Here is a 13,835-nt window from a genome sequence, read left to right as displayed (position 1 = left end):
TGCTGAAGGTTTGGTGTCCTGTCTGAATGTATGATTTATTTGCCACAGGAAAAGAACTTTGTAGCTCTCCCTAGTAATTGGTTATGGGTTTTAGGTGTTTTAAATTATCTCCCTCTTTTACTTGGTGTGTTAAAGAGTGTGAGGGAGTTTATTCTTCCCTTTGTGGGGAGAATTGAGGGACTGAGGCTGGCTCAGAGTTTGTGCAGGTGGGGTGTGGATGTGTCCAGAACCCTCAAATTCCTCAGACCTATCTCAGGAAGTCCTCAGCAGGCCTCAATGTGTTGCTAATTAAATTAATGATGTAAACTCTCTATAGATGTAATTAAGAATAAATGAGGAACAAATGTTATCATCCTGTCAGGATATTTTTTTCTAAAGTCTTTTTGACATAATTGGGATTTCTGATGTCAGCTTTCACTCAAATATTTTGAAATAAGTATTTGAAGTGTTCCTTCTGTGTGTGGGGAAGGAAACTGCTTGTTCCTGTTCATGTGGGAGAGCTGAGGTGCAGCAGAAACTTCCCAAATGGAGCCCAGGGAAGGAGAAACTGGGGAGGATACAGGAGCTCTTGGTAATCCTTGGGTAGAATTTTACCTGTTTGAAGCCAGACAAGATTTTAGGTGAGTGGTGCTGAATACTGCTTTTTACTTCTAATTATAGTATGATGATAAAATTCCCAGGTCTGCTTTTTCTAAAATTTTTAAAATTCTGTTTGAATGCCTCAGTCAAGACATGTAAAACCAGGGCAGGATGAACTTGCTTTACATCTTCCACTGCTTTTCCTGGAATTAGGCATTTTAGCTGACCTTTTGCCTGACTTCTTTCAGCCAAAACCCACCAAGTCCTAAAGCATTTACCATATAAACAGTGAAAACATCCTTAATATGGGGGGGGGCAGATGGTTCAAATCTTTGGTAATACTGGGAATTCTCTGTTCTGCTGTACTAATCAAAGGGAGAACATGTGCAGTAGTCATTCAGCCCTTTCCCAGCCCACAGAAGCCCTTTGGATATTCTCCCAAGGGAACAGGGATGGTCCCAGAGACACACTGCTCACTGTGAGGGACTTGGGACCCTCAAAAGTGAGTGTCTGACCTCAACTCTGAGCTCCTCTGTTTACATAGTTCCTTTTGTTATTTTATACTAATCAACAACATGGGGTACTTTGTGTCATTTCCAGAATGTGTGTTTGGAAAGTGTTGTCAATGTTTGCCTAAATGTCTGAGTTCCCTTTGAGTTTTCATGAGAGTTAATATTTAAAATGTTCAGTTGTAGGACTTCAGCAGCACTGAACAGCAAAATGATTGAGAGATGCAGGAATCTCCTTGACAATCATAGTACTGGCTTCTTTCACCTGTTCTTTTTATAGAGAGCTGTGCTTTTTAATTCTCCATAACAAATTAAATTTGTGCATTCGTAGATATTTGGTAAATAATGACTTAGAGATTAAAATTGTTCTGTTCTATGTATGTTTGTGCAGAAATATTCATGATTAAATCACTAAAAGGAGCCTCACTTGGCTGTGGAAGCTGCATTTTGTAGCTGGTTTCCACAGAGGTGGGAAATAAGTATTAACTGTCACTTTTCTTTTTTTGCCAGCTTCTGGTTATTGAAACTTGGCCAGTTAAGTGACTGTACAAGACAGTAATGATTTGATTTTTGTCATTGACTTTTTTTAGCTGAATTACTTCACAAGCTACCAGACTTTGGGTTATATTCCAACAAGTTTGCAGATTTTTGTTCCTTGGTTATTTTTTTTTTTTTTAATTTTTTTAATGGGCAGTGACCAGCCTTCACAAACAAGTATGGCAAAAGTGTAGTTGTGTGTACCAAGCAATAAAAACAGATTCATGGCCTTGAACATCAAATTCTTTGGACTAGAAATTGGCAGGTGTCCCAGTCTGTATCAGTACAGATAGACTGGACAGGAAAAAACAAACACAAACCAAGGAGCAGCAGTGAAGAGGAAAAGTGTACTATAGGAAATTGTTAATTAGGATGATTACCTGCCATAAAAATCTAATAGCTTGGTGTACTTGATTTGCCAGCAAGTTGAAGGTACATTAAATGATGTTCTCAGGAACAACCTAGATAAAATAAAACACTGATTTTGGGTTCAAAACCCCATTCTAGCACCATTTTTTGTATCTGTAGTTTTCAGTGTATCTGCAGTTCTTCTGGCTGGTTGGTTCCAGAGCTTAAATTTAAGTAACAAAACTTTGAAAATGTTGCCCATATTTATTGAAAGAAAAATAGAAATGCACAGTAAAATCACTTCAAATTAAAATACATGAAGGAACAATATTATTACATTTCTGAGCACCTGGAGTAGTTTATTTCTAGTTCCAAATAAGCTTTTTGGACAGTTTTGGTGGGCTTCACATTGGTTCACACTTGAATGTAATCTATGGTGTTGTGAAAAGAAATTGTATGGAAAAGAGGTTAGAGGTCAGAGGTGGACTGAACTTTGGTGTTACTTCTGGATTTATTCAGTTAATTTGTACAGTAGCAAGCATAGTGAGTGTCTTGTCCCTCTCTGTCTAATTTGGAAAAAAAAATTTATGCAAAAAAAGATATGTAGCAAATGAGTAGCTTTGGTTTCTGGATCCAGGGTAATGCAGGAGTGATTTTTGAGTGTTAGAGGTGGGGTAGCACACATGAGAGATGAATGATGGGCATTGGGTTGGAGGTACACTGGTTAAACTGAGTTGTGATAAATAGAAACTTGTTGAGTGAAAATAAATGAAGCTTTATGGTATTTCCATGATCTGTTTTTCTGTTTTGTTTCGGTTTTTTTTTCCTAGTGAGTATATAGTCCAAAAGTAAGTGCTGGTATCTTGCTAAAAAAATTGGAGATTTAATTTTATCAAAGGCATAAATTAATGAATTAACTCTTCAAAGCTCTCCTCAAAACCAGGAGTCTGTAGCAGCAGTGGAAGTGGTTGAGGGTTTGCCTGGGTGTCACAGTTGTGGTACAAACCTGTCCCTGCAGCCCCACCTATTCCTGCAGATTCTGGGTTTGGTTCTGAACAGAGCAATCTCTGGGGCATTTCTTTGTAGTCCTGTGTTTTACCAACTCCCATGCTGACACTAATACCATGTGCCACTATCTTAGCAGAAATTTAAAAAAAAAATTCTGAAGTACAAGAAAAAAAGTTGTTACCCAGCCCAAGAATTTAATTGGTTCAACTTCTGTTTTCAGAAAAATGAATTTGAGTTTTCTTATGTCATTTCTATTTAGTATTTTAGTGTGAGACCTGTGCCACATATAGGTAGAGCTGCTGAACAATTAATATATAAATAAATTAGCAATTATTACTAGCAAAATCCATAAAGGCATTCACCCATTTTTGTCAGGTATTTCCAGTTTTTAATGAATGCTCTGCGTGTCTGAACAGAGCATGGTCTTCGTATTTCTGGTGTGTTTTTTTTCTTTTTCTTTTTTTTTTTTCAGCACTGAATTATTTGTGACTTAGGGAGTGCTTAAACGAAGTTTTAAATTTATTTTTTTTTTTGCTGCAGCTGTGGACTTGGTATTTTTAAAAAGGCTTGGAATAATTTTTGCATCTTTTCTCTTTAAACTGCAAATTAATTTTCATTATAAGACTCTGGGTTTCTGAAAAGCATCTGCAGCATAAGTTTTGTGCATAACTGAGGAATTCTGCATTAGTGTCATCCTGTAGGGGTGGTATCTGTAGCTTTTAAAGGAGTTTTAAATTAATCCCAATTAAATAACACTGGCATAATAATAATAATGATGGCATTTACAAAGGGAGATGCTAAATGATACATAAGGGAGATGCTAAATATAACTACTGAGTAGTAATGTTTGTTTGAAACTACAGCTTGAAATTAGAGCAACCCCACCACCAGTTTGCACTTGTGTGCTCTGAAATGTAAATTGGTCGAATTTTGAGCTCTTATTAATTTGAAATTGCTTGGTCTTAATGATGTTTTTTCTTTTTTTTTTTTTTTTTTCCCTCTCCAGCTAAATGGCCTTAAAATGGCAGATGAGCCAATGGAAGAAGGTGAACCATATTCCTACCATGTAAGTGTTTTATTCCTGCTCCCTTCAGCCACCTATTAGCATGACCTCCTGTTGGAACAATATTTATGCATTCCCTGCTCCTTAATAACTTTTGAACCCATCATTTCATTTGAACTGTATCTGAGGAGACTGAAGTCTCAAAGATGGCTTTGGAAATTAGTACCTGGATAGGGACTGTAAATGTCTTGTTTGGGAAAATCTGCTGCATGAGGCAGAGCTTTCTGGAAAGGTTCCCTGTGCTGGAGGGAGCATTTGCTGATCCCTCAACCTCAGAAATCTCAGGCCAACCTGGAACCTCTCACACAGAGTGCTGAATTCTGCTCTTGCTGCAATCATTTGTTCTGCCTTTGTAGTTTTTAGTGTAGCTGCTGTACCTTCAGCTCAAAGGTACTTAATTCTGCTTTTTTAGAACAGAATTAATGTCTACACCAGTATGTTAGTTATGTAGAAATATCCCAGGTAAGCCCCCCTGGGTTTTGTCCAGTGCCTGTTTAGGAGATGCTGAGGGTGAGTGTTCTGTGTGCTGGCTAAACCTTGGACTAAAGTTCAGGCTCATCTGTGTGTGGTGAAATGCCTGACTTCCCATGGAAATATTGGCCAGCATTTCACAACACTCTCATCCTTGTGTTTTTAAGCAGGGTCACAAAGGTATCTGTTGCCCAGAGAGTCCCTGGAAGAGTTCAAGGCCAGGCTGGACAGAGCTTGGAGCAGCCTGGGATAGGGGAAGATGTCCCAGTCTATGGCAGGGGGTGGCACTGACTGAGCTTTGAGCTCCCTGCAGCCCAAACCAGTCTGGGGTTCTGGGAAAAGTACATCTTGTCACCAGCTGTAACCACTTTGTGTTACAATAACAACATTTATAAGGAAGGGTTTAGAGAATGAAGTCTTGGGCACAGACCCAGGTGGTGCCTGGACATTTCCTGTTGTGCAGGGGTGAATAAAGCATCAGAGTGTCTCACCTGTAGCAAAGAAAGGAGCAGTGGATTGTCTGAGTTCTCTGCTACTCTTGGAGGAGGAGGAGGTTGCTGAGCTCTCAGGTGCTTGGTGCCACATTCCAGGGAGCTGTGACAAAGCCATGGCTGATCCAGTGTTTCCTTTGGCTCCTGGTGAACCTGCTGGGAGCAGGGAAAAGTTCCCTCTTGTGCAAGGCCACTGGGTAGGAGATGGTGCCTCAGAGAGGAATTTGCTGCTCAAGCAGCAGAACACAAAATGAGATAACCAAATTTGCAGTTTGTGGAGGCCAAAGTAGAAATGAAAATGAAAGTGGTTTGGAGCTGCTTAGCTCTGTGTGCTGTGGTGATCAAGAGGTCTCTTTATACCTCAATCATGCCAGTTTTTAGTACCTTAATGGATAGGTAAGTAAGTGAAATTATATAAACATCTTTTGTGAAGATAAAACACTTTATGAAAAAATAACTCATTTCATCCACCTCGAGTTAGTCTTTATTTGCATGGAAAACATTTCTCTCCTGAGTTCACATTTAGAAATCCTTTCAGTCTCCTCAGCAACCAGGTGTGATGTCACAGGCTAATGGCTCGAGGTGGGTGATAAACACAGGAGAGGCTGAACTCTTAAAGAGCTTTTCTCATGCAAAGTTTCACAGTGTTAAGGAATACAAATTAGGATGGTGAAGAAAAAAGGCTTCTAAATAGAGTATTTACATATTTCATAGGAAGAAGCAGCCATTAAGTCTGTTGTACAACTTGGTGTGTAATTAGACAACTTGCTGCTTTCATCTGTCATCAGATGACTTCAAAATGCTGCTGTTCTTACCTGCCTTAAATTAGGCATGTGTTTAAAAAGTAAAGGAAAATGAAAAGATAGGTGTATCATTTCTCTGAGTGCATAAATGCACAGTCACCAGGGGGAATGGATGAGGGGAGGTTGGGATGTTTACAGTGTGTCATCAGTGTGTGACAGGGTTTGTGACCAGAGAGGGAAATAAAGTAGCTTGGTTGTGAATTGTAGAATTAACTTTGTTTTCCAGCAGTGGCTGGTGTTAATACCCACCTTTGTGTGGGAAGCAGGCAAAACAAACAGGCCTTTCCCAGAAGGAGGATGAAATAAGAGAGGGGAGGAGAAAGGACTCCAGTGCAGTAACAGCTGGACTACAGTTTGGGAATATACCAAGATGTTTGTTTGAACTCTTTCTTTCCCCCTCTGGACAAGCAAAGCAATTAAGGCAGAAGCAATTAATGCAGTGTGATGATTGCTTCTTTTTTTTTCTTTAATTACTGCAGTATATACAAATTCAGATGAGCAGATTTCTACTCTGAATTTCTGTGTAAAACCAGAATTTCATCCAGGTTCTTCTGTATGCACTGTGATAAAGCTGGTTAGAAGTTTTAATGCACAGTCTTGGGCAGTAAGTTCACCTGACTATAGAATGATGTTTTTTTCAAATCCAGCTGTTTCATCCAGTGTTCAGCTCCTTTCCTGGTGCTGTTTGTGCCACAGGAGGTTGGTGGGGTGTTTTTCTGGTCTCTAAGAGAAGCTTCCAAACTGAAGGCCTGAAGAGAGGATAGGAGACAGCTGATAATCATTTGATCCCCCAAAAGTGAAGTACTTCAAATCAGATGGGATTTGCACTTGTGATTTTGTTGTGTACAAGAACTTTATTGGTATTCTTGATAGGGCTGAGGGTGTTGCTCCTTTTCCACCTGCAAGCTGAGGTTGCTATTGTGGGCCTCAGTTTTTAATTTCAAGGGTGCTTATTTTGACACCTTGCTTGTTTTGGCTCTCAGAAACTTCTCTTACACCATAAAAGCTGCAATCCATCATGAGATTTGCTGTCATCAGGAACATTTGTCTTTGCACAACTGGGGCTGCTGTGCCTTGCTTTGCTGAAGATGAGAGGGACATGAGAAGTCAAGAGAACATTAAATCACTCACCTGGCTCAGAATTCTGCCCTCAGCTGCCTGAAGGAGGTCCCCACACAGGATAATCTTCCCAGGAGCTCTGCACCCCAGAGCTGTTTCTTCTCTTGGATGCAAGAATTCTCAGAGTCCTTAAGATGACTCATCTCTTATTTATGGTCTTCAAATGCTGCCTGTTCCTCCAGCTACAAATGGATGACCAGAGTTATTATTTGCTGCTCTGAAAAGCAATAATTACCCCAAATGATGAAATTCAATTTGGCTTTCATTAAGACTTATTTCAGGAAGGGGGAAAGATGAGAAGAGTAATCACTGGGAAAACTAAAGCTGCTAAGCAGAGGTGAAGCACAGAAGTCTTGGTTTAAAAATCTGTGCATTTATTCCTTTCGTGTAAAATAATCCAGCTTTTCTGTAGTTGAAAGGAAATGACCATTCTTTGAGGATTTCCTTTCAGTTTAGAAATTTTAGATGCATCTATTTAAGGAAAGATGGATGGGAAAACTCTTCATTGGAAAAGTCTATTTCTTAGTTTTCCTAAGTCTTATTAGAATTTCAAATATTTTACTAAAATAAAACTCAACAAAATAAAATCCAGGTATTTACATGCATTTTTAGCCAGACTTAGTTACTGCAGGCCTGTTCACAGTTGTATTTTGTTTGCTTTGAAATCACAGGATGAAGGAAGTGTGAAAGAAATTCCTATTACACACCATGTGAAAGAAGGATGTGAGAAAGCAGATCCAGCACAGTTTGAGCTACTTAAGGTTCTTGGACAGGGATCATTTGGAAAGGTAAGATGATAAACTTGTTCCATAGACCTGTCCAGACATTCCAGGGAAATAGTGGCCAGCAGAGTTGCTGGGAATGTTTGAAAATGTATTGAGTAATTGAATCCTTTCCCAGCCTTGCTCCAGTGCCATGGACAGAACCTTCTGAAGGAAATTGTGGTTTGTGTTTTAGTGATGGGACTTGACATGCTGGGAATGTTTGGCTTTTTTCAAGACACAAAATCTGTATTTATGTAGCTGCAGAAGAATTTACTGTGGCAGTTTGGAACTTAATGTAAATGTATTTCAGGTTTTCTAGTTTGCTGTATTTTTCAAGTGATCTGCAGCTAAAAGACACTAATTATTCAAATGGCACAGAGAAGAAATATGGCTGGATTTTGTTACAATATTTTCCTTTTGTAATGTGCCACTGGGTGTCACTTTGCAGAAATGAAGTTGAAAATCTGATCTCTCAGTCACTGTGTTGAAACACAGTAGTTGAAATATTAATCCTAGTGTATAGGAAGGTAATTAATTTTTTAAAACTAGACAGAAACTACATCTTTTGCAACATCTAAAGTAGTCAATCAGCTTTAAGTTTTTTCCCATTTTCCTGTTCATCTGCTGGTTCTGTGTGTGTCTCTAGGCAGGAGCAAACCTCTGCATAGAGTGCAGTGAGAGAGGAAGAAATTAGGAAGGCATTCTGTGCATAAGTGGTAGTGTAGAGAACAGACTTTAAATATTCCTTAATATTTTGAGGTTTCAGAAACATTTCTTTACCTGGTAATGTTGGTTTCCAATTCCCTCACACACTTCTCCCTATCAGAGCCTGAAAGGCTCCATATATTTACTCCTCCTGAGATGTCTGAAGCTGCCTCAGGGTTGAGCACAGCTGGCACAGGCAGCCCTGACTCAGATTGGGCTTCCCAGAGCTCAGGGTTGTGCCAGGCTGAGGAGAGCTCCTGTTGGGAGCCCAGCTTGGGCTGACGTGCTCTGGAGCCCTGGAGTGCCTCTGCAGGAGCTGTGCCTACTGCACACCTCAGCTCAGAGCTCTGCCTCTGCTCTTCCACTGAAAAGACAAAGCACACCAGGGGGATCAGTGGCTGCTGCCTTCATGGCCTTTTCTCTTCCCAGTTTCTATTCCCTGGGTTCTTCCTTTGCCTTGGCAAACACAAGGGTGGTTTCCTGGAGCCTGGTTTTGACATCACTGCGGGATTTAACACTTCCACAGAAATAAAGAATTAAACCCCCTGAGTTACTGAACTTCTCTCTTCATTCTTTGAGGAATGATGTGCCTTCTAAAGCAGGCATGGAGTTAGGGAGGATTTGCCTGCAAATTGAATAAATAATAAAATCACTTCTGTAGTTTTCAGCTATTTTGAGTTTTATTAGCTGAAATTTGTAACTTATACATGAATTCCATGTGTTCTCACAAGTTGTTGGTTATTAAGACTAAAATATTCCTATCTACTTATTATTTTATAATCTGTTTGTATTCATCTACAGCTGTTTTGCTGGTGTTCAAATGACTCCCTTTACTATTTTCTATCACCTTGGCCTATAGGAGAGCACTGTTGTAGGTCAGTTATTGGACAAAACTTACAAAAACAAAAAGCCAGACAACCTTGGAACATGATGACATTTTTCTTCTAACCAGAGCTTAAAATAAAAACAACCCCTCTCTCAACCTTGTACAACTCAGTCTTGATAGTGCTTGAATTTCTGATTCTAGAATGGAAAATTTGACATGGTGATTCAAAAAAATGTATATAATTTCTAGATGTAAATAAATTAATTGTAAATGAAAGTCTGGATTAGATCAGAGAGGTAATTTTGGAGAGCTCTTGGCTTTCTCTTGTGACTTGTATGTTGGTTTTTACAGCAAAACCTAATCATTCATAACTAATAACTGCTATTACAAGAACAGCAATTTAGAAGTAGGAGCACATATCAAACCATTTTGTAAATTGGAATTTCTGGTGGTTAAAAATTAGTGTAGCTCCATGACTTTGTACTGCAATATTTTATCTAATATGCTTTTCTCAGTGTCAAGTTTTATCCCATCTATCTTTAAAACTCTTCTGGAGAGAAGAAAGTAGAAAAACCTGTTGGAGTTGCTATTCCAGAGGGAAAGGGTGCTTTGATCTTAAATGGTGAGGTTTCCTTGCTTTCATCTCACCACTTGTACAGAATTCATTAATAAAAATGAATGTTTCATATTTGAGACTTGGGTCTTAAACCTCAGAAACCTCTTGGGAGGTGGCAGACCAGGCAGAATTGTCATTCTCTAAGAAAGTGATAGAAAGAAACATCTTTCTGTAAGAACTTCTTTGATAAATCAGGAAAGAATCCAAATTTTATGGCCAGTGTCACACTTCAGAGAGCTTTGCAGATCTGATGATCAAGGAATATAGTTTTGCTCTTCCTTTAAAGGTGTGTGCTTGGTACAGAGCACTGGGTGCTGCCTGACATTAATGGGAGATTTGCAAATGCTTTGTGAGAGTTTGGGTATGATTACCAAGCTTGCAGTGATGTAAAAATGGGCTTTGTATTGCCAGGTCTTCCTCGTGAGGAAGATAATTGGGCCTGATGCTGGGCAGCTTTATGCAATGAAAGTGTTGAAAAAAGCTTCTTTAAAAGGTAGGTTTGTCTTCCAACTGGCATTTTTGGACTATGGGGTTTAGGTGCACCTGTATTTAAAAGCTTTTTGTAATCTTAAATATTTGTCAGTGAGTTCATAACTCTTTTCTGACAGGAGGTTTTTTTAGACTAACTTGTAAGTTCATGTTTAAGTATTATTTTAAATCTGGCCAGGTAGCTTTAATTATGTGGTCAGAAATGCTCTTTCAAAGTTTAAAATTGGATTATTTAATTCTGTTTAGACTTTTCATTATATGAAAACAAGTTAATTTCATAAACAGTTTTGCTTTTGTCTTTTGTTAAGTCAGAACTCTGCTGTGGTTAAAATTAAGTCATTCCTTTGTTCCAAGAGCCAGAACAATTTAATTCAGTGTTTTGGCTTCCAGGAGACATTTGAATGGGTGCAAGTCCACTGTGTGTGAATAGGACTGTAACTGTTAAAGTGGAAAAAGTAATCTTAAAAATATTTAATATTCAGCACAGAGAATTAATTCAGAAGTTGAAATGAGGAGTGTAGATGGGAGCTTTTTTCTTGAAAGCAATACAGATTATCACAAAATATGGGGATGTGCTGGAAATACGATGAAGCAAAGAAGAAAGTTGGGGCAGGCAAGAAACAAACCAGTTTGGGTGTCTGACAGGAGTTTTGTGGGCTGTGCTTTAGGCAGCAGAGCCTTTGTGCTGTGTGTTGAAGTGCATTGGTTTGAGTGCTGCTGTTTCTCCTGTCTGCCCTCAGTTCGGGACAGAGTCCGGACCAAGATGGAGCGCGACATCCTGGTGGAGGTCAACCACCCCTTCATTGTCAAACTGCACTATGGTTGGTACAGCTCCCTGCTCTCTGCCTCACTTCTCTCCTTGCTTGAAGGCACAGCTGCTCTTGTTCTGTCTCACTTGTGGAGGGTTAGGTTCTAGCAACTTGGGAATAAATAAAAAAAAAGAGTGTAAATACATGTCTATATAAAAGTTTTAGATTGAGCTGTTTTGTAAGAGCTTTCTGAATCTCTGCTTCCAAGTTCTGCACAGATTTTGTACTTTTCATTGATTTCAACCAAACCACAGTAATTGAGGTTCTTGCTGTTTCTCTGTTTGACAAAGGAGAAGTAAAAGAATATTATTTTAATCCTCTCTGATTTTCTTCTGTGGAGAAGTGAGGATTCATTCAATAAATTGCCTCACGTGCTGCTGAATTATTTCAGTTCCACAACAAAAGTATTGCCTGTGACTGAAATTTCCTAGTTGTAAAAGCATTCAGATCTCTTTTGTAGCTTTGTCATACAACTATTGATTTTTATTTACTTTTTTTAAGCCTTTCAGACTGAAGGGAAGCTCTATTTAATATTGGATTTTCTCAGGGGAGGAGATGTATTCACACGATTATCCAAAGAGGTAAGTACCTACAATTTTATCTCCACTCACTCTTAGACAGGGGTTGGGTTTTGTTGGTACAGGATTGGCTTCTAAACCTGTTTTCCCCCATATTTCTTGTCATAGTGAAGTTTTTAATAACTTTTGGGTTTTCCTTACATATTCTAGATTCTGTTCTATCCTTAAGAAACCCAAGTGTGTATTGATGAGTAGCCCAAGTTTTAATTTGGCATCTGCAAAGTACAGTTCTTTTGTCTAAAAATGTTTTGTTGCTTGGAAACACAACTGAAGTAAATGAATATTTAGCACTGAAGGAAGGGGATGTGTAGTTCTCATGCTCTTAGTCAGCTTAGGTGCTCCTGGAATCCTGCAGCCCTCAGAGCTTTCTGCTGCACTGTAAAATTGCCTCATGCTGCAATCCAAGTGCTCATCCTGAATCCCACAAAGTGGGAACACAGAGTGCTGCTGAGCCCACTCCCCTCCATCCAACCCTGGCACACAACTGGACCTTGAATTTTTCATTTCTATTTTTGTTTCCTGGAGGTAGAGCTTCAGAGAAGGGAATGGGATACAGCCACAAGCTGTTGTTATTTTTAAAAAAACATTTGGCATCAAATATTTATTACATGTTACCTTAAGTGTTATGAACACGTTTAGAAGACTTATTTTCTTTTGGCAAACCTTTTAGAAAGATCTAAATTTTTAATGGCAGTTTCTCAACAGCTTCACAGCAAAAGAGGTTTTCAGTGTTTTCACCACTGTAAATCCATTTATATTGCCAAAGCACAGGAAAAGCCACTTTCTTAAATGACAAAACTGTGTTATCTGATTTTTTCAGGGCATGGAGGAGGTTTTCTATTCCCATAATGTAAGGCCAGGAGAGAGTTTCCCCCCCCTTATACTTCTCATAAAAATAAAGGTTTTACTTAAGAAACAGCCAAAAAAGAAAGAATTTAAAGGCATTTTTTTAAAAGCTGAGCTCAGTAGCACAATGATTATGTCTAAGAATTGAGTTCAAAATTAATCAATCTGGAAGCTAAAATGGCTGTTAAAAACTTAAAGTGACTGACTTGTCCTGGGTTATTGGAGCAGGAGGTGGGAAAGAGGTCAGGCTCTGCTTTGATATGGAATGTCTAACTCCAGAGGGAATTCTGGAATAGTAGGAAGAGCTATTCTCCTGCACTGTCCCACCTGGGATTATCCCCTATGGAACATGCTTAAATAAGGGGTGCAAGGATATCCATAAGAACTCCAGCAGGGCTGGAAGAGGGATGTGTTCCCTGTGGGAATCAAGAAGTTGTAATTCTCAAGTTTTCTTACTGCTAAGACTCCACCTGTTTTTTGGAGCACTTCAGTTACCTTTTATACTGGCTTTTATATATATAGATACAAAAAAAAAAATATCAGATTTTTATTTTCTGGTGTGAATGTGAGGTAGTTTCAAAAGTCCATGGTAAAACACAGCCTATGGACAATGCACATAAGGGTAAGTTCCCTGTGGCATTCCATACTTTGCACACAAGGATTATTTTAAATTAATTTGGTTTAGTATGAAGTTATGAAAAGACTTTTGTTGGTCTCTAAATTCTAATGTGGGTATGAGAGTTCAATCTGTGGCAGTGAGATGAGTGTGTAATGAAGTTTTTATTGGTAATATTTAATGAAGTTGACTTGCATCATGTTTAACTTGACCCAGAGAACAGCTTTAGATGTCATTATGGGGAGATGGTAGATTAGCATTTAGCATCATTATATTCTGAGATTTGCATTTTGGCTGCTCCAAGGAGTAATGAAATCCAAGGAGTAATGAAGTCCAAGGTTTGCCTTTGCTCTTTTGAAAGAGATGAAAGCCAGCATGAGCATTGCTCTTTAAAGGTGTGAAGGTGACACTGTGTGGAGTGAAACAGCTTCATTGTTCACCCCAGGTCAGCACCTGTCATTATGGAAATCAGGGAATATTCTGTGCCTGGAGAACAGATCTGACCTGAGCAGTTCAGAGTGCAGAGCAGCACTGAGTCAGGGAGCACAGGTACCTCCATTTCAGCCATGCTGGGTGGCTGCACTCCCCATTCCTGCTGGATTCAGCAAAAAAAGGAATAGGTCCCTTAAAGTCCAAATTCAGTCCAGCAATTTAAAGA

The 13,835-nt window shown here is 39.0% G+C and overlaps 1 protein-coding gene across 3 annotated transcripts in view; it reads left to right on the top strand.

Moving 5' to 3' along the window:
- The window catches only part of RPS6KA6 (ribosomal protein S6 kinase A6), a 36,738-nt gene that overhangs the window by 4,217 nt on the left and 18,686 nt on the right, over positions 1 to 13,835 (top strand). For all 3 annotated transcript variants that reach the window (XM_056491373.1, XM_056491372.1, XM_056491374.1), the window contains exons 2-6: positions 3,988 to 4,047; positions 7,600 to 7,716; positions 10,251 to 10,332; positions 11,069 to 11,149; positions 11,639 to 11,718. In XM_056491373.1, the coding sequence (XP_056347348.1) occupies positions 3,988 to 4,047; positions 7,600 to 7,716; positions 10,251 to 10,332; positions 11,069 to 11,149; positions 11,639 to 11,718 (420 nt within the window). The remainder of the gene's footprint in view (positions 1 to 3,987; positions 4,048 to 7,599; positions 7,717 to 10,250; positions 10,333 to 11,068; positions 11,150 to 11,638; positions 11,719 to 13,835) is intronic.

This window comes from Oenanthe melanoleuca, chromosome 4A (assembly GCF_029582105.1).
Source record: "Oenanthe melanoleuca isolate GR-GAL-2019-014 chromosome 4A, OMel1.0, whole genome shotgun sequence".
Taxonomy (NCBI): Eukaryota; Metazoa; Chordata; class Aves; order Passeriformes; family Muscicapidae; genus Oenanthe; species Oenanthe melanoleuca.
The sequence above is the reverse complement of the archived record's forward strand: the minus strand, read 5'-3'. Positions and strand labels throughout refer to the sequence as shown.